A 20,313-nucleotide genomic window follows, 5' to 3' on the forward strand; every position below is an offset into this window, starting at 1 on the left:
GGAAGAGCATAAGGAGACAAAGATAGGGTACTTAAAGTTAAAAAGTAGCGATATTCATTAAGTGTAATCTTATCAGAAAAAGTCCTAAAAATCATACTTGATTCCAAACTAAGAAATAGCAATGCTGAGAGAGAAATAAATAATCACTAAAGAGCTGGAGTCAGGAAAGATATAAAGACATGAGGAAAGATATATTATGAACAAAAAATAAAAAGATTTGGAGTTGATTTTTCCTCGAGAGAAAAACTGTGAAGACACTGGTTTCAGATCCATAGAGCTTCTCCATCTTGTCGGATGTGAGAGGAGCGAATAGGTAGTATTTTACCTAAGAGTTAGTTAGGTCTAAGGAAAAACTCATTAGATAGTCTAGTATTTCAAAGAAGAAAAAGCTGATGAAGAACTTCTTGAATTCTTATTCCTACTGACCTTTAAGAATAAAACAAATGGCTTGGAGTAGACCTCTCCTTAGTCCAAAGGCTTAAATTTAAATGTAAGCTATTAATATTATTATTTTCCTGAGGTTTTTCTAGGTCAAAGGTCCTTCTCATGAGCAATTACAAGATTTCTTAGAAATGGAACTGCCGTAATTACTTAGGAAACATTGCAGTGAATGATAATTAGAAACCTAATCAAATTACATTATAAATCACATTCGTTTCTCTATAATTGGTTGCAATTTAGTTAATATCATCAAACAATTACCATAAGCATTCCTAAATGATTTGCTGAAGTACTTGGAGGACAGAATGCTCTTACTAAGCCATCCATAGTTAATCAATTTCTGTGGAAATTTAAATGTTTGTTACAACCTAGAAATGCTCATTAAATACTTGCATCTTCAATTCAATTTGATAAATTCTTATTGACACTAATGATGTGCTGGCTGTAGCCTATTACACTAGGAGATGTGAAAAGAATGCATTGTTGACTTTACCTTTCTTTGGACTACTCCTGTAAGTTTCTCCATTTCCCCTAGAACGGCAGAAAGCAGAGATGATTTTCCAGACCCAACTTGCCCTATAACAGCCACTAAAGCTCCTTCTGGAATCTTTATGTTTAAGCTGCATGACAAGAAAAGGAGAGAGATGACATAAGTTCTTGTTATAACTGTTTTTAATGTATATTCCTAGACAAGTCACTGTATCACTGCACTGGGTATCATCCCTGAAATTGCTGCTATTCACATTGTCCTACATTATTCTACAAACACCCAAACTTCCAAAATGCAACAACAAATGCTGCAGAGGAAATAGAGGAAATGAAAAGGGAAAAAAGAGAGTAAAACAACCATAAAAATGAAATGTGCACTGAGAGGTTTAAAAAAAAAATCTTGTAAATTCCAATAGATTCATCTTCTGCTTAAAAACTCTAAAAAATAAAAACATGGAACATTATAGAATTCAATGCTAAAATTTTTTTGTTTTTAATTTTCCCCAAACCACGACTTACTCTTTTAATATTGGGATCCCTGTTTTATCCCAGGAAAAGGAAGCATTTGTAAAACCAATGGCATGATCTAGGAAGAAAAAATAAATACAAATATATCTTAGAATCAATTGTCTTCAGCCTAGAAGTCAAATAAATATTGAATACAAACAGGAACTGCTGACCTCCTATGTACTTTGTTTCTATACTTTGAGGAAGAAAGTCCTCAGTGTTGAGAAAGTCTTCCAAACGAACCAATGATATCCTTGTCTATCAAAATAAATGCAAATGAAATTTTTTGGGTTTCAAGCACAAGTTAAACTGAAAAGCATTTATTGTGATTTACAGTATGATTAAAATTTTTTGATGCAAATATATTGATACAAACATTCAGCAAGCATAGTTTGCATTGTTTTAATGCTTATAAACAAGTCCATCCATAAAGAAAAAGAACAGTTTCAAGGATCAAAGATCAAAACAAATATCATATATGCAGGAAAGCATGAGAAGAAGAAACCAAAATTCCTCCTTAACATTCTAGTAAAGACATAATAACTTATTAATAATTATAGAAAAATTAGTTTTTAAAAGCAACTTCAGGATGGTTGAATGAATTCTACTTCTGAGAATAAATAAAGTGATTGTTTTGGCAATAGTAACATTTAGTTATAGTAAAATACCTGTAAAATGTTTAGCTACAGTTATGATAAATAATCATTTTTCCCCCTGAAACTGACTTGCATGAAACCTCTAGTATATTTTTATTCACTTTATGCTAGGAAATGTCTATTGTTAATGGATAAGATGTAATTGGGCTGTGGTTTTGTTTACCAAGTGTGTCATATCAGTATGCAGAGCTGGTTCTTTTTCTTTTTCTTCTCTTTTCTTTTCTTTTTTCTTTTTTTGACAATTGTTCTCCTTATTTGTTTAATGACAGTAGTAGCATACCACTAGGAGTTGGAAAACACTTTGCCATACCAGACCTTTAGCTAGATTCTAATTTCAAAAGCAAAACAAAACTGTTACTCTAAGAATGACATTTTCTTTAAGAGAAGTGTGCTGTGAAACAAGTGTTAAAAGCATCACAATAGTACTTCTACGCCCTCTGTTGGTTATTATTAGTAAAATAACATAAAAATGGTATTATGTAACAAAAATAGCTTAATTGGTATTTACTATAGAAGTATGTTACTCTTCATTTAAATAATTAAAAAATTAAAAGGCAAAGTTCTTAGATCAAAGAGCTGGTTCCAATAAGCAAAGATTCCCTTTGTTTATGAACCCAGACTTGGAAAGGATTTGATGGGGGAATGCCCAAACCTGATATAAAAAAAATTTAACTGAGAAAATCTCAGGGCAAAGGGATGAAGGAACTCAGTTCTTTGGATTCCCTGTGGTTTTAGCCTCCTTCTACTCATTATAGCATCTAAAGAGCCTCTAGCAATTGGAGATTACAATAAAAGCAGGCTGAACCAGATACCTCATACAAGGTTTGTTGGCAGACTGATATTATCAATGCACTTTTCTCCCTGGTTTATTCATTCAGTACAAATGAAATGCTGCTGAACCCTGGAAAAATTCAGATCCAGCTCTGTGCAAAGCACCTAGTTAAAAATTTTTCAACTGAAAACAGAAAGTGAACCCTTTAATGACATAGTGTCAAACACCAAATTAGCAAAGAAAACAGTATCACATATTGAAAAGTCATTTTCAATTGACTTGAAAAGAAAGTCAGTTGACTTTCTATTGAAAAGATGCTTAAAAGTCATTTTTATAGAAGAGAAGCACAGGCAAAGAAGACATGATTCCTTCCATTCTATAATGTTCTCTATTGCTCATTAATTCAGGGAGGTTAATTTTGAAAGCAGTGTAAAGCAACTACAAAAAGTGAAATTTAAAAAAAGACAAAGAAATGAAATATGCAAAACCATAGATTTCAGTAGAGAAATGATTCTCAGTTTAAGGATACTTTGGATGTACCTGGACCACAGCTGAGATCACCATTGGTAAATCAAACAGAGGAAGCCTCAAAATATTAAACAAAGACATAGATGTGAACACTTTAGTGGCTGTTAAAATGTTGCCTTCGTCCAGTAAGAAATAGACGCCAAATGTTGCCAGGGACACCTTAAAAATAGAGATATGTTATTATCTTCAATTATTCAATTATGAGTTAGAGACTCAATATTAGGAAAGAAAATTTTAATAACCTATATTGTTGTTGTTTACCAAAATTCAGTACTATTCAGTACTACTGCAGAAGGATATGAAATCAATGTTTAGTACAGATCTTACAATTGTGTATCTTAGATAATGACACCCTATGAACATGTGGTCTAGTTCCCTTCTTTGACACATCGTATTTTCACTAGAGTAATTATTCCTATTTAAAACATATAGTAGTTCATCTTTTTTCAAAGTGGAGAAGTTTTATGTAAATTTTTTCCAGTGATGTGTGCATACCTTCTGTCTCATATTCAATAATTATACTTTCTCTGTGTCTTAGTATTAACTGAGGAAGGCATAAATAAATCACGACTGATAAGACTTATATTTACTCACGTTTCATTTAGAAAAGGCAGAGAAGTTCATTTATGCGTGAGAATGTATTGACTATTTATCATGTACATAGGACTGTCTTAAACAAATGTTTCTTGGACATTTCTACTAAAGTACTCCAAATGTAAATATTGCTTTTACTTTCATAATACCCACATGCTTGTTTGAATAAAAAATAATAATATTTTAAATTAACAACAGGGGAGACATATAGAATGTTCCCTGACCCCATCACCACTGAGAGTGGTAACTTTGGTTAAAATTGATGCTTCAGGTATATGTAGTTTTCTTATCCTTTGGCTTTCAGCTGCTGCTTCATATTTCAAGGCAATTTATACTCTTTAAACAGCATGAGATTCCCAATATCTGTATGAAGTGACAGAAGGAGAATGACCTCAGTTCATATCAGTTCACCTACAAATACTAATTCTATAACTTTGAGGATGTTTCCAAACTATCAATATTTCCATTTCCTTTTGTGAAATGAGAAAAGTAATGCCTTATTATTTCAAGAATGAAATAAAGCAATGCATATAACTTGTCTGGCAAACAGTAGAAACACTCAATAAATGTTTAGATAACTTCCCTTCCCAACTCTATATAGTGTGACTTTGGGTCTTGCTTAAAAGGGATTAATCATGAAAATAAAAATATTTTAGAGCTGAAATGGAACTCTGAAATACAGGTTATATTTTTTAAGAATGAGGATGGCATATGCTCAATCTGTAAGAAATTTACAAAGATGTAAAATCTTATTATATATAAAAAATACAGACCAATGAGAATGCACCAAAAAAATTTTCCCCTTCTTTAAAACTTTCATTCTCTTATCTCCATAGGTTAATGACTGCATATTTTTTGAATTTAAATTCAGATAAAGATTTCACTTTGGACACCTTAATTCCAGGTAATTTGAAGGTGAATCTGCAAATCAAATTTGAAAATCAAAACAAGAAATAATACACACACTCACAAAGAATGGAATGCAAGTTAAAGTCAGCATAGAAAATACAGCAAGATACCCAGCTGATTTTTGAACTTCCAATTCCTGTTCTCGAATTTCAATAATCTTCTTTTTATAGGAGGGTTCCCATGCATAAAGTTTAAGGATCTGTAAAGAAGTCAGACAATGACTATTTGACAATCAATATCATAGAAGGAATAAAAACATGCACACATACAAATACACACACTATAACACATACACACACTCACATAATTGTGTAGGTGAAAAAAAAAGTTGTTACCTATAAAGTAAAGAAAATTTCTCCTGTTTTCAACTGAGTCAAAACACTTCCTTGAATTGTGCTTTTTTGGGGTGGGTCGGGGGAGGAAATCACCATTTCCCCAGGCTTATGTCTCTCTTACCCACCAGTAGCTTATTCTTGAACCAGACTTAGGCAACATCCCAGTTCCTGGCATGAGCTCCATAGCAGTTTCTATGTAGCTTAATCCTGTCAATTTTCCTGCTGGTCCCACTCTCAGTTCTGTTCTCTTCCCATTTCTAAATATCTAAGCTTCTCTCCTTGGTCTCCCAATTTCTTGAAAACTGATGTCTTGGGACTTCAAGCCATTTTCTGAAAGGTTACTGGTGTTCTGAGACTGTAAACTATTTTCTGAGATGGAAAACATGCAGAAGCAGAGTCATACAATGGCTCACCACATATGGTTTAGAGTGAGATAGACCTACATTCAAATTCCAGCTCTGTCTCTTTGTGATGATTAATTTTCTGTGTTTATTTGGCTACGTTATGTTGCCCAGTTCTTTGATTAAACACCAGTCTAGATGTTGCTGTGAAGGTAATTTTTAGATCTGATTAACATTTAAATCATCAGACTGTAAATAAAGCAGATTACCTTCCATTAAATGGGTTGGCCTCATGCAATCAGCTGAAGACCTTAAGAGAAAAAACTGAGGTTCCCTGAGAAGGAAGGAATTCTGCCTCCAGACTCAAGATGGCAACATCAACTCCTGCTGGAATTTCCAGGCTGCTCAACAGATGTCACACTTGCCAGCCCCCATAATCATAAGCCAATTCCTTAAAATAAATCTTTATCTGTCTGTCTATCTATCTATCTATCTATCTATCTATCTATCTATCTATCTATCTATCTATCCTATTAGTCCTGCTTCTCTGGAGATCCCTAATAATCTCTCACCAGCTCTGTGAACTTAGACATGACCCTTACCTGCTCAGATACTTTGTTTCCTTATTTGTAAAATGAAGATGAGAAAACTTTTTCTTGAGGTTTATAAGAATTATATGAGGAAACAGATATAAAGTGATAGGCACAGTGCATGACACACAGAAAATGTTCAATAAATGCTAATATATTATCATTATCAAATAGAGGCTCTATGACACCTGTTTTCAGACTCCAAGGATGCAAACTGCTCACACCTTTAAACTATCCTAATTGATTGCCACTTGGACCTCTACCAATATTCTAGTGTATTTACTACTGGGACTGTTATTTTAAGTCTTGAACTTTGCTTAGATCTTGAGGAAATTTTCTTTTATTTTATCTACACTGTCCTAGTCCTACTGATAATACGAATTTCCTTTTATGAATATCAATACTTAAAACCTATAAACATACATCACTCTACTTTCTAATGGATGCAGGGGCTCTCAATTAACCCACCAAGAGGTGCAAGATGCATCTGGATCATATACTTTGGGGATGTGTGACCTTATTGAATAATCTGAGTTAAATTTCAGAGTTACTTATTGCTATTCTAAAGTTCAGATGATTAAATGGATATTAGCCTCCTTTCAAGGTATGTTCCATCTAACAATGTCTTTCACTTCAGTAATTTATATTTTTGTAAAAATTCTACACAGCACAATACAGTATATCATTTATTGATTCTAAGGTGAATCAATGGGTACATATAATGGGTTTATTCTGTGTATATAATGATAGATGCACCAGACAGAGGGAACGTCCTATGGATTTTTTTTTTTTTTGGTTTTTTGTTGTTTTTTTCTAATTTATTTATTTATGTATTTATTTATTTTTGGCTGTGTTGGGTCTTCTTTTCTGTGCATGGGCTTTCTCTAGTTGTGGCGAGCGGGGGCCACTCCATCGCGGTGCGCGGGCCTCTCACTGTTGCGGCCTCTCCCGTTGCGGAGCACAGGCTCCAGACGCGCAGGCTCAGCGGCTGTGGCTCACGGGCTCAGTTGCTCCACGGCATGTGGGATCTTCCCAGACCAGGGCTCGAACCCATGTCCCCTGCATTGGCAGGCAGATTCTCACCCATTGCGCCACCAAGGAAGCCCCTCCTATGCAGTTTTAAATGTCAGAAGGAAATTCCATGTGAACTCTGCAAATCTTGTGCTTTAGAAAAATCTGGTAAACTATAATCCAAGTGCAATAGGATTTGAAATTATATACAGAAGGTCTCCAGTTTACAATGATTCAATTTAGGATTTTTCCGCTTTAGGATGGTGCAAGAGCAATGCTCATTCAATGGAAACTGCACCTCCAATTCTGGCATTTGATCTTTTCCCGGGTTAGTGATACATGGAATATACTCTGTCGTGATGCGGGGCAGTCACACAGCCCAGAGGTAAACAACCGATACACTTGCAACCATTCTGCAACCATACTACCATTCTGCTTCTCACTTTCAGTACAGTATTCAATACATTAATGAACTTTTCAACACTTCATTATAAAACAGCCTCTGTGTTAGATGATTTTGCCCAACTGTAGTCTAATGTAAGTGATCTGAGCATGTTTAGGCTAGGCTAAGCTATGATATTCGGTATGTTAGGTGTATTAAATGCATTTTCGACTTAAGGATATTTTCAGCTTATGATGGGTTTATCAGGATAGAGCCCCATTGTAAATTGAGGAAGATCTCTACACAGAAGTTCACAAGGTTTCACTCATTTTATCACAGAGAAAATGTTAGTGGTGTGGAGTGGGGGTAGCTTTTCTAGGGAACAAATAACCTGTAACACACCTTTCATAGACTAGCGTTTGTGTGATCATTTCTATTCTGAGTAAAAGAACCCCGTATAAACCTGCCTTCTCATCACTTACCCTGTATAAATCTGCCTTCACACTGATGACAATGGTATTGTCACTCTGCCCTGCTTCATCCCATCTCTTCTACCCTTGAAACAAGTAATAGTTTGTATCTTTTGGGATATTTGTGTTTAGTTGTTGGCTGAGAATCAAAAAAAAAAAAAACCTGCATTTTATTTGGCTTTATTTAAATGTTATTTCAACAATAAGAATTCCTATACACCTGAAATCTAAAATACTCCCTCAAAAATTATACTTATATCATTACTTTGATATTGAGAATGCTAAAAAATTCATTTATTGTTTAACTCATTGTTATATTCTAAATAGTTAAATTAAAGGCATGCTTTTTTTATATTACCTTAATTCCATGTAAAATTTCATTGAGCAGTTTTATCTGTTTGTCTTTGTTCTTCGTTTGGCTTTTCTATGTAAGGGAAAGGAAATGAAAGTATATTTGACGAGAGTTGGTAATACTTTAATTGACATGACCATAGCTATTTTTAAAAATACAATGTATTTCCTCTATTTTATATAATATTTTATATAAAACCATCTTATAATGTTCATCCAATATTATTCTGTTGATAATGTTAGAAAATTGTTATAAATAGACATTATAAACTTAGAAGTAGCCAGCAGTAGGATAAAAACAAGGTGGACATTTTCCAAAAGAGTAGAAAATATAATAGATATTTAGAATGGAATGATAAAATAATATCCATATTCTATTAAAATGGGATAAAATTCCCCAAACTCTATCAATTATATATATATATATATAAAAGTTTCTATATTTTAAGTATACTATCTTGAATGTTATTAGTACTTTGGAAATTAGAGTGATTAAAATGTATATTTTCAAATACTGGTTTTTTTGCAAACATTATATAAGTAGTATACATTTATTCAAATGCTTAATATTTATATTATTTTATACTTATTATTGTTTAGGTATTGCTTCTTAAGGATTTCCTCCAATAATACTGCCACAATTATTTTATATATAATAATAAGTATTTGTATATCTAACAAAGTACACATTTACAAGTTAATATCCTTAATATTGTTTGTATGATTAAAGCATATTTTCTGTTTGGAATATTTGTATATAATATTGGAGTCTCTTTGGATGTTTTAGGGCTCTAGATTAAGGTCCTGAAAATGTAATTCCATTCCTAAAAATTTGACTTACAATTATTTAAAATCCAGAATATTTTTTAAAAATTAGTTTAAAAGTATTCACTGAAAAACCTGTTATTCTAAATACTAGCGTGTTTAGTAATTTGTAATTATTTTATAATCATATGTTATTTTCTATTTCTCATCTTTAAAGCCTAATCTTTTTGGTAATTATTTGAAAAATTCAGAAAAATATAAAAGAAGGTATAAATTTTCAGCACCTAAATGTATTAAAGTAATAAGTAAAAAAATCTCCCCTTCTTCCATCCAATTTCTCTTTAGAGGCAACTATTCTTAAAAGACTGGTGCTTTATCTCTAAGTTATTTTTATACTTATACAAATACATTTAAATCTATATTTATATGTCTTCATTTATTTACCTCTGTCATATCCATGTGCATAGGTATAGTCACATTTTAAAAACTGGATCTTATACACACACACACCCATGCATGACCTACACATATATATATACATATAACATATTCATATGTGTTTCTTAATTTACTTTTCCTCTAATAATGACTGATGCATTTCCATGTCAGTACATAGATACTGTTAATCTTTTATCCATTTAAAATAATAAAATTTCATAAACAATACATCTGCATCTGTTTGTTACTTTAACATGTGAAACCATCTGTCTCTCCCATTACAGTGTGGTCTCCTTCAGAGCACTGAACTAGTCTTGTTCTTCCATTCCTAGAGTAGAGCATAGTGTACACTCTATTGCAAAAGGCAGATGTCAAAAATATATTGATAGTAAGATGAATGACTGACTGAATGTAGAGGAAGAATATTAAAATTAATTCAGTTAAGCATTTACTGCCCACTTGCTGCATGCAGTCACTCCTTGCTCACTTTAGCCCACTAGCCTCCTTGCCAGTTCTTCAGACAGACCAAGCATACCTCTGTCTCTAGGCTGTGCACACACTATTCCCTTTGCTTGATATATCTTTTTTTCAGACATCCACATGGATTTCTACCCTACCCTTCAGATATATCATAGCCTTCCTGAGGATGTCCTGGCCCCTGCATGTGGAATGACACCCTTTGTTACTCTATCACCTTATACTAATTTAGCTCTCTTCATACACAAATTAGCACCAGGCATTATCCTATATACCTATTTATTTACTTGCTTGATGCCTGTCTCCCCCAATAGCATAATGAGAGCTGAAACTTGTCAGTTCTCCTCACTGCTGTACTTTCTTTGCCTGGCACAGGATAGATGCCCAATCAATATTGGTTGAATAAATGAATGATAAATTTGGATTATTTCCATTTATAACCTCTATTTTCCATATTTAGAGAGTTAGCTCGATGATTATTATCAACTCAAGTCAGGAAACTCAACTTCTGTTGGACACATGTAACTTGAGGCAATCACATTCTTACCTTCAGCTTTTTCATTCTATTTGCAACTAAAGCATTCATTGGGATAACAAACACAAGGACTGCCACCCCTGCTAACACCGCTGGACCCAGTTCTTGCCAAAGGAGTGATATGGCCATCAGGATCTGAAAAGGAGCTGACCAAAGGAGATTGATGTTTGCGGTCAAGTCCATGAGCTGCTGGGCATCTGCTGACATCAAGTTAATAATTTCCCCAGTGGAAAACTTTTTTCTAGAAACATTAGATAAAAGCAGGGCCTGGAAAAAGAGAAGCAAAATACTCAGAGTTCTGTAGATCATGAGGGATCTTTACAGTCAAACAATGGTAACTCTTAACTAAAAATAAAAATTTGTAATGTATTTAGACAAATATGCATGATTACTTATGCATTGGATCATATAATATCAAGAGCTATGTTTTTAGATGAAGAAAAAACAAATATTGATCAAATTACATAGTTTTAAAATTTACTATGTATTGGTAGAGAGTAACAGTTGGATTCCCAAGCAAATATATTCACCAAGCACCCTTTACGATTTGTGGAATTGAAAAACTGCAAAAGAAATCAATTCTAGATTTCTAGCACTGAGCTTCCTCTCTATTTACTGGCATATAATGCTAAACCATCTAACTTTTATCAATACAAAGTACACAAGTGAATCAATGAATATCTAATGAATGCTAATTTTTAAATGATACAGTCCTAATTCTTAAAGAGATTATAATCGAATTGTTCAGTCCACTCCCCTCCTACACAAACGTCCTACACACAGGCTGATTATAAGTATAACAATAGGTAAGAGGGCCATGGGGATTTAGAGAGATAAGAGTATTGAAAAGGCTTCATGAACCAGTTGGAAATACATCTTTTCTTTTCTTCCAAAGCCGAATTCTCACTTTCCCTCTGTGTATGTTATTTAATATTATATTGAAGTCAATATCCTTAAGGTTAATTACTGGTATCTTCTTACTAAGGCTGATATTAGAAATTCATTTATTTAATTTCCCACTCTTTTAAAATTCCCAGTGAAAAGCATAAATAACTGTAAAAATAGTGGAAGTTTATATTTAAACTGGAAAAGAGGCAAAAGTCCATTCATATGACAAAAGTTCTAAAGAATTTCCACCACATTGATTTAAAGAGAGACAGGATTGAGAGCTGGATCTAACAAAAGTAAATGGTATACAGGAGGCACTCAAGATCTATTATTCAATAAATGACTAATACAAAGCCAGAGGAAAAGCCCATCTGGAAAAAAAAGTAGGCAGGGCCTTCAGTGGAACACTTCTAACATTCCCTAGCTTAAAGCCGAGGGGCTCAGTGCATGTGGGAGGTCATGGGGCCCCCGGAGTAGATGCACAGACCTGGGAGGTTCACAAGGCGTCAGGATCCCCCTAAGCTCTATGGCTACTGCAGTGTTGAATCCTTTACATTTCTGCTACTGCCTTCTAAGGGGCACAGTGGTGCTGATGATAAAACAGAATAAATACTGCTCCCATAAGAGGAAAAAAAGGAAAAATTACTAATCACAACAATAGTTAGGCTTCTATCCACGCCTCCTCCAAATGTAGCTTTGTAAACTCCCTTAATAAGTTACTGACCATTTAAAGTGGCCAAGTAAAACAATGGAAATCCAAGAACAGTTATTCTCATTTCATTAAGACTATAGCATTTTTTAAGAGAGATCCATTGATCTCTAATAGCACCCACCCCCTACTTACTATTATAAACAAATATAAACTCTTTTCTCCCACTTTTCTAGAAGGAAAAGATAAACCACACTTAGCATTTATGAAAATACTAAAAGACTGAGTAATTCAAAATCATCAAATTATCCAAGGAATCAAATAAATACCCTCCTTTTGGAAAACACACAAAGCACAACTGTCACCGGCAAAACCCATTAACAATTCTAAGGGGACTGGGTAATACAATAAAGTCTAACCTTTTTTTCCTTCCCTTTTCCTGGGTGCTTAGTCTAGTCTCACGTGCTCCCAGGGGGCAGTGTGCAGAGGCCTCGCACCCGGCCCTTCAGACCAGAGTCCCTCCTGAGAAAGGAAACGGCTGAGCCTGCACCGAAGCTCGGTGTCAGGGTGCAGTGGCCACGCATGACGCTTAATCCAAGAGGGCAGCCGCGGGCCGCAAGCAGAGATGTTGCGCCCGGCACATTCATCAGGAGCCTGAGGGGGCGCTGGGCAAGATGGTGGAAGAGTAAGACGCGGAGATCACCTTCCTCCCCACAGATACATTAGAAATACATCTACACATGGAACTGCTCCTACAGAACACCCACTGAACGCTGGCAGAAGACGTCAGACCTCCCAAAAGGCAAGAAACTCCCCACGTACCTGGGTAGGGCAAAAGAAAAGAGAAATAACAGAGACAAAAGAATAGGGACGGGACCTGCACCAGTGGGAGGGAGCTGTGAAGGAGGAAAGGTTTCCACACACTAGGAAGCCCCTTCGTGGGCAGAGACTGCGGGTGGCAGAGGGGGGAAGCTTCGGAGCCGCGGAGGAGAGCGCAGCCACAGGGGTGCGGAGGGCAAAGCGGAGAGATTCCTGCACGGAGGATCAGTGCCGACCAGCACTCACCAGCCCGAGAGGCTTGTCTGCTCACCCGCTGGGGCGGGCGGGGCTGGGAGCTGAGGCTCGGGCTTCGGAGGTCGGATCGCAGGGAGAGGACTGGGGTTGGCGGCGTGAACACAGCCTGAAGGGGCTAGTGTGCCACAGCTGGCCAGGAGGGAGTCCGGGAAAAGGTCTGGATCTGCCGAAGAGGCAAGAGACTTTTTCTTGCCTCTTTGTTTCGTGGGGCGCAAGGAGAGGGGATTCAGAGCGCCGCCTAAAAGAACTCCAGAGACAGGCGTGAGCTGCGGCTATCAGCGCGGACCCCAGAGACGGGCATGAGACGCTAAGGCTGCTGCTGCCGCCACCAAGAAGCCTGTGTGCGAGCACAGGTCACTCTCCACACCGCCCCTCCCGGGAGGCTGTGCAGCCCGCCACTGCCAGGGTCCCATGATCCAGGGACAACTTCCCCGGGAGAACGCACGGCACGCCTCAGGCTGCTGCAACTTCCCGCCGGCCTCTGCCGCTGCAGGCTCGCCCCGCATCCATACCCCTCCCTCCCCGCGGCCTGGGTGAGCCAGAGCCCCTGAAGCAGCTGCTCCTTTAACCCCGTCCTGTCTGGGCGGGGAACAGACGCCCTCAGGCGACCTACATGCAGAGGCGGGTCCAAATCCAACGCTGAACCCCGGGAGCTGTACGAACAAAGAAGAGAAAGGGAAATCTCTCCCAGCAGCCTCAAGAGCAGTGGATTAAAGCTCCACAAACAACTTGATGTACCCTGCATCTGTGGAATACCTAAATAGACAACGAATCATCCCAAATTCAGGAGGTGGACTTTGGGAGCAGGATATATTAATTTTTCCCCTTTTCCTTTTTTGTGAGTGTATGTGTGTATGCTTCTGGGTGAGATTTTCTCTGTATAGCTTTGCTTTCACCATTTGTCCTAGGGTGCGGTCCGTCCGCATTTTTTTTTTTACTTAAAAATTTTTTTCTTAATAAATTTTTTCTTAATAATTTTTTTCTTATTTTTTATTATAATAGCTTTATTTTATTTTATTTTATCCTCTTCCTTTCTTTCTTTCTATTTTTTCTCCCTTTTATTCTGAGCCATGTGGATGAAAGGCTCTTGGTGCTCCAGCCAGGCATCAGGGCTGTGCCTCTGAGGTGGGAGAGCCAACTTCAGGACACTGGTCCACAAGAGACCTCCCAGCTCCACGTAATACCAAATGGCAAAAATCTCTCAGAGATCTCCATCTCAACATCAAGACCCAGCTTCACTCAACGACCAGCAAGCTACAGTGCTGGACACCCTATGCCAAACAACTAGCAAGACAGGAACACAGCCCCATCCATTAGCAGAGAGGCTGCCTAAACTCATAATAAGGCCACAGACACCCCAAAACACACCATCAGACGTGGACGTGACCACCAGAAAGACAAGATCCAGCCTCATCCACCAAAACACAGGCACTAGTCCCCTCCACCAGGAAGCCTACACAGCCCACTGAACCAACCTTAGCCACTGGGGACAGATACCAAAAACAACGGGAACTACGAACCTGCAGCCTGTGAAAAGGAGACCCCAAACACAGTAAGATAAGCAAAATGAGAAGACAGAAAAACACACAGCAGATGAAGGAGCAGGGTCAAAACATGCCACACCTAACAAATGAAGAGGAAATAGGCAGTCTACCTGAAAAAGAATTCAGAATAATGATAGTAAAGATGATCCAAAATCTTGCAAATAGAATAGACAAAATGCAAGAAACATTTAACAAGGACGTAGAAGAACTAAAGAGGAACCAAGCAACAATGAAAAACACAATAAATGAAATTAAAAATACTCTAGAAGGGATCAATAGCAGAATAACTGAGGCAGAAGAACGGATAAGTGACCTGGAAGATAAAATAGTGGAAATAACTACTGCAGAGCAGAATAAAGAAAAAAGAATGAAAACAACTGAGGACAGTCTCAGAGACCTCTGGGACAACATTAAACGCACCAACATTCGAATTATAGGGGTCCCAGAAGAAGAAGAGAAAAAGAAAGGGACTGAGAAAATATTTGAAGAGATTATAGTTGAAAACTTCCCTAATATGGGAAAGGAAATAGTTAATCAAGTCCAGGAAGCACAGAGAGTCCCATACAGGATAAATCCAAGGAGAAACACGCCAAGACACATATTAATCAAACTATCAAAAATTACATACAAAGAACAAATATTAAAAGCAGCAAGGGAAAAACAACAAATAACACACAAGGGAATCCCCATAAGGTTAACAGCTGATCTTTCAGCAGAAACTCTGCAAGCCAGAAGGGAGTGGCAGGATATACTTAAAGTGATGAAGGAGAAAAACCTACAACCAAGATTACTCTACCCAGCAAGGATCTCATTCAGATTTGATGGAGAAATTAAAACCTTTACAGACAAGCAAAAGCTGAGAGAGTTCAGCACCACCAAACCAGCTTTACAACAAATGCTAAAGGAACTTCTCTAGGCAAGAAACACAAGAGAAGGAAAACACCTACAATAACAAACCCAAAACATTTAAGAAAATGGGAATAGGAACATACATATCGATAATTACCTTAAATGTAAATGGATTAAATGCTCCCACCAAAAGACACAGACTGGCTGAATGGATACAAAAACAAGACCCATATATATGCTGTCTACAAGAGACCCACTTCAGACCTAGGGACACATACAGACTGAAAGTGAGGGGATGGAAAAAGATATTCCATGAAAATGGAAATCAAAAGAAAGCTGGAGTAGCAATTCTCATATCAGACAAAATGGACTTTAAAATAAAGAGTATTACAAGAGACAAAGAAGGACACTATATAATGATCAAGGGATCGATCCAAGAAGAAGGTATAACAATTGTAAATATTTATGCACCCAACATAGGAGCACCTCAATACATAAGGCAAATGCTAACAGCCATAAAAGGGGAAATTGACAGTAACACAATCATAGTAGGGGACTTTAACACCCCACTGTCACCAATGGACAGATCATCCAAAATGAAAATAAATAAGGAAACACAAGCTTTAAATGATACATTAAACAAGATGGACTTAATTGATATTTATAGGACATTCCACCCAAAAACAACAGAATACACATTTTTCTCAAGTGCTCATGGAACATTCTCCAGGATAGATCATATCTTGGGTCACAAATCAAGCCTTGGTAAATTTAAGAAAATTGAAATCGTATCAAGTATCTTTTCCGACCACAACGCTATGAGACTAGATATCAATTACAGGAAAAGATCTGTAAAAAATATAAACACATGGAGGCTACACAATACACTACTTAATAACCAAGAGATCACTAAAGAAATCAAAGAGGAAATCAAAAAATACCTGGAAACAAATGACAATGAAAACATGACGACCCAAACCTATGGGATGCAGCAAAAGCAGTGCTAAGAGGGAAGTTTATAGCAATACAAGCCTACATCAAGAAACAGGAAACATCTCGAATAAACAACCTAACCTTGCACCTAAACAATTAGAGAAAGAAGAACAAAAAAACCCCAAAGCTAGCAGAAGGAAAGAAATCATAAAGATCAGATCAGAAATAAATGAAAAAGAAATGAAGGAGACAATAGCAAAGATCAATGAAACTAAAAGCTGGTTCTTTGAGAAGTTAAACAAAATTGATAAACCATTAGCCAGACTCATCAAGAGAAAAAGGTAGAAGATTCAATTCAATAGAATTAGAAGTGAAAAAGGAGAAGTAACCACTGACACTGCAGAAATACAAATGATCATGAGAGATTACTACAAGCAACTCTATGCCAATAAAATGGACAACCTGGAAGAAATGGACAGATTCTTAGAAATGCACAACCTGCTGAGACTGAACCACGAAGAAATAGAAAATATGAACAGACCAATCACAAGCACTGAAATTGAAGCTGTGATTAAAAATCTTCCAACAAACAAAAGCCCAGGACCAGATGGCTTCACAGGCGAATTCTATTAAACATTTAGAGAAGAGCTAACACCTATCCTTCTCAAACTCTTCTAAAATATTGCAGGGGGAGGAATACTCCCCAACTCATTCTACGAGGCCACCATCACCCTGATACCAAAACCAGACAAAGATGTCACAAAGAAAGAAAACTACAGGCCAATATCACTGAGGAACATAAATGCAAAAATCCTCAACAAAATACTAGCAAACAGAATCCAACAGCACATTAAAAGGTTCATACACCATGATCAAGTGGGGTTTATTCCAGGAATGCAAGGATTCTTCAATATACGCAAATCAATCAACGTGATACATCATATTAACAAATTGAAGGAGAAAAACCATATGATCACCTCAATAGATCCAGAGAAAGCTTTTGACAAAATTCAACACCCATTTATGATAAAAGCCCTGCAGAAAGTAGGCATAGAGGGAACTTTCCTCAACATAATAAAGGCCATATATGACAAACCCACAGCCAACATTGTCCTCAATGGTGAAAAACTGAAACCATTTCCACTAAGATCAGGAACAAGACAAGGTTGCCCACTCTCACCACTATTATTCAACATAGTTTTGGACATGTTAGCCACAGCAATCAGAGAAGACAAAGAAATAAAAGGAATCCAAATCGGAAAAGAAGAAGTAAAGCTGTCACTGTTTGCAGATGACATGATACTATACATAGAGAATCCTAAAGATGCTACCAGAAAACTCCTAGAGCTAATCAATGAATTTGGTAAAGTAGCAGGATACAAAATTAATGCACAGAAATCTCTTGCATTCCTATACACTAATGATGAAAAATCTGAAAGTGAAATTAAGAAAACACTCCCGTTTACCATTGCAACAAAAAGAATAAAATATCTAGGAATAAACCTGCCTAAGGAGACAAAAGACCTGTGTGCAGAAAATTATAAGACATTGATGAAAGAAATTAAAGATGATACAAATAGATGGAGAGATATACCATGTTCTTGGATTGGAAGAATCAACATTGTGAAAATGACTCTACTACCCAAAGCAATCTACAGATTCAATGCAATCACTATCAAACTGCCACTGGCATTTTTCACAGAACTAGAACAAAAAATTTCACAATTTGTATGGAAACACAAAAGATCCTGAATAGCCAAAGCAATCTTGAGAACGAAAAATGGAGCTGGAGGAATCAGGCTCCCTGACTTCAGACTATATTACAAAGCTTCAGTAATCAAGACAGTTTGGTACTGGCACAAAAACAGAAACATAGATCAACGGAACAGGATAGAAAGCCCAGAGATAAACCCACGCACATATGGTCACCTTATCTTTGATAAAGGAGGCAAGTATATACAGTGGAGAAGAGACAGCCTCTTCAATAAGTGGTGCTGGGAAAACTGGACAGGTACATGTAAAAGTATGAAATTAGAACACTCCCTAACACCACACACAAAAATAAACTCAAAATGGATTAAAGACCTAAGTGTAAGGCCAGACACTATCAAACTCTTAGAGGAAAACATAGGCAGAACATTCTATGACATAAATCACAGCAAGATCCTTTTTGACCCAACTCCTAGAGAAATGGAAATAAAAACACAAATAAACAAATGGGACCTAATGAAACTTAAAAGCTTTTGCACAGCAAAGGAAACCATCAGGAGCCAGAGCAGCACAGCTGCAACCACCCAGCAAGAATCCCGCCCCCTCCCCTCCTTGCCAGCCTGTCAGGAGAGCCCTGTGCTGTAGAGCATCAGTCCCCAAGGGCTGGTTTCCTGGAAGAAAATTTTTCCACGGACTGGGGGTCCGGGTTAGGGGGGGGAATGATTCAGGCCTGATGCTAGCAATAGGGAGGGGGGGATTGTGTACCCCTGCTCTAGAGCGAGCTCCCACCTCTCCGTTATCTGATAAGAGAGTAAAGCTTTCCTTTGCTCCTAACCCAAACTTGTTTGGCTCGAAGGACACTGGACAGAAGGACCCTTGTTGGGGACCCACTCAGGAGGATCTGTAACACAACTATGTGACTCATCACCTTTTGAAACTTCATTCATTTCATTGATTGAATTATGCTCTAAGAAGACCCAGATAAACCAGATATGGCTTCCAACCTCAAAAACCCTTTTTATGGGCTGGAAATATCTTTTTTATCACTGAGCTCAATTCACTAATGGTTCATTTCATCTTATGATGATGAAATTTGTTTTACAATTTCACATTCTCCCTCATGTATTTGTTCCTTTCTGGACTCATTGCCACGGCCCTGGTTCATATCTTTATTTCCTGAACTATTTTTCCTGACCATCCTAGCCGTAAGTCATAGACATCATATGATTTAGAACTTGCTGGGCCCTAAACATTTCTATCCCAGTGATTCTCAAACAGTGGTTGCCATACTTCTAATGAGTCATGGTGTTCGTAAAGGTGGATCCTCATAAATCTGTGAGAATTCCTTTTTCTTCAGTTCTTTTGGATGCAAAAAAAGTATGCCAGGATTTTCTTTCTCTCTCCTCCTTCTGACCACACTTAAGTATATCTATTTTAAAGAATGGAAACAGAATTTTATCAGTTTTCTTTATATTATATACTTCCCACAATTAAGGAAAGAATAAACCTTTAAGCCACAAATGTAGACAGTCTAGACACGGTTATTAAACTTAAATTTAATTGAAATTAAAAATCTACTTCCTTACTCTTGCTAGCCACGTTTCAGTTTCAAGGGTTCAACAGCCATATATGACTAGTGGCTACCATACTGGGCAATGTGGATATAGAATATTTTAAAAATCACAGAAACTCCTATTGGATGGTATTTGATGGAAGAATGCCCTCGGACTGCCCACGTTAAGCCCAGGACTAACTGATGCTGCTTTTGAGCCATATCTTGTTCCTTAGTCCTCAAGAATTCCCATGGAGCCTGCAACTGAGAGCTAAGGGGTAACAAAATCTGAGTTCTAAGACCCAAAGACTCGTGAAGTGATCAAGTGGAAGGAGGCCTGTGTTTTTCCCCACAAACCTTAAAAAATGATGTTCCCTGAACTCTACTCCAAAGTAGCAGCAGTCATGTGGATGGATACAGAACAAGAGCTTTCAAACACCTCCCTTCCTCACCAAGAAAAAGGTGTGAGACCAGCTTTACCCCAGAGTGACGACAAATCCCTGATGAAGGAGGGCCAGTGTCA

At 37.1% G+C, this 20,313-nt stretch overlaps 1 protein-coding gene across 1 annotated transcript in view; it reads right to left on the bottom strand.

Annotated features, from left to right (window-relative positions):
- The window catches only part of LOC309628661 (multidrug resistance-associated protein 1-like), a 114,352-nt gene that overhangs the window by 42,665 nt on the left and 51,374 nt on the right, over positions 1 to 20,313 (bottom strand). Inside the window, exons 7-13 of the mRNA XM_082391885.1 lie at positions 10,604 to 10,858; positions 8,384 to 8,449; positions 4,958 to 5,095; positions 3,406 to 3,552; positions 1,611 to 1,695; positions 1,450 to 1,516; positions 935 to 1,061 (exon numbers count right to left, since the gene is read on the bottom strand). Of these exons, the coding sequence (XP_082248011.1) occupies positions 935 to 1,061; positions 1,450 to 1,516; positions 1,611 to 1,695; positions 3,406 to 3,552; positions 4,958 to 5,095; positions 8,384 to 8,449; positions 10,604 to 10,858 (885 nt within the window). The remainder of the gene's footprint in view (positions 1 to 934; positions 1,062 to 1,449; positions 1,517 to 1,610; positions 1,696 to 3,405; positions 3,553 to 4,957; positions 5,096 to 8,383; positions 8,450 to 10,603; positions 10,859 to 20,313) is intronic.

The sequence above is a fragment of the Balaenoptera borealis genome (assembly GCF_965194805.1).
Source record: "Balaenoptera borealis genome assembly, chromosome: 5".
Classification (NCBI taxonomy): Eukaryota; Metazoa; Chordata; class Mammalia; order Artiodactyla; family Balaenopteridae; genus Balaenoptera; species Balaenoptera borealis.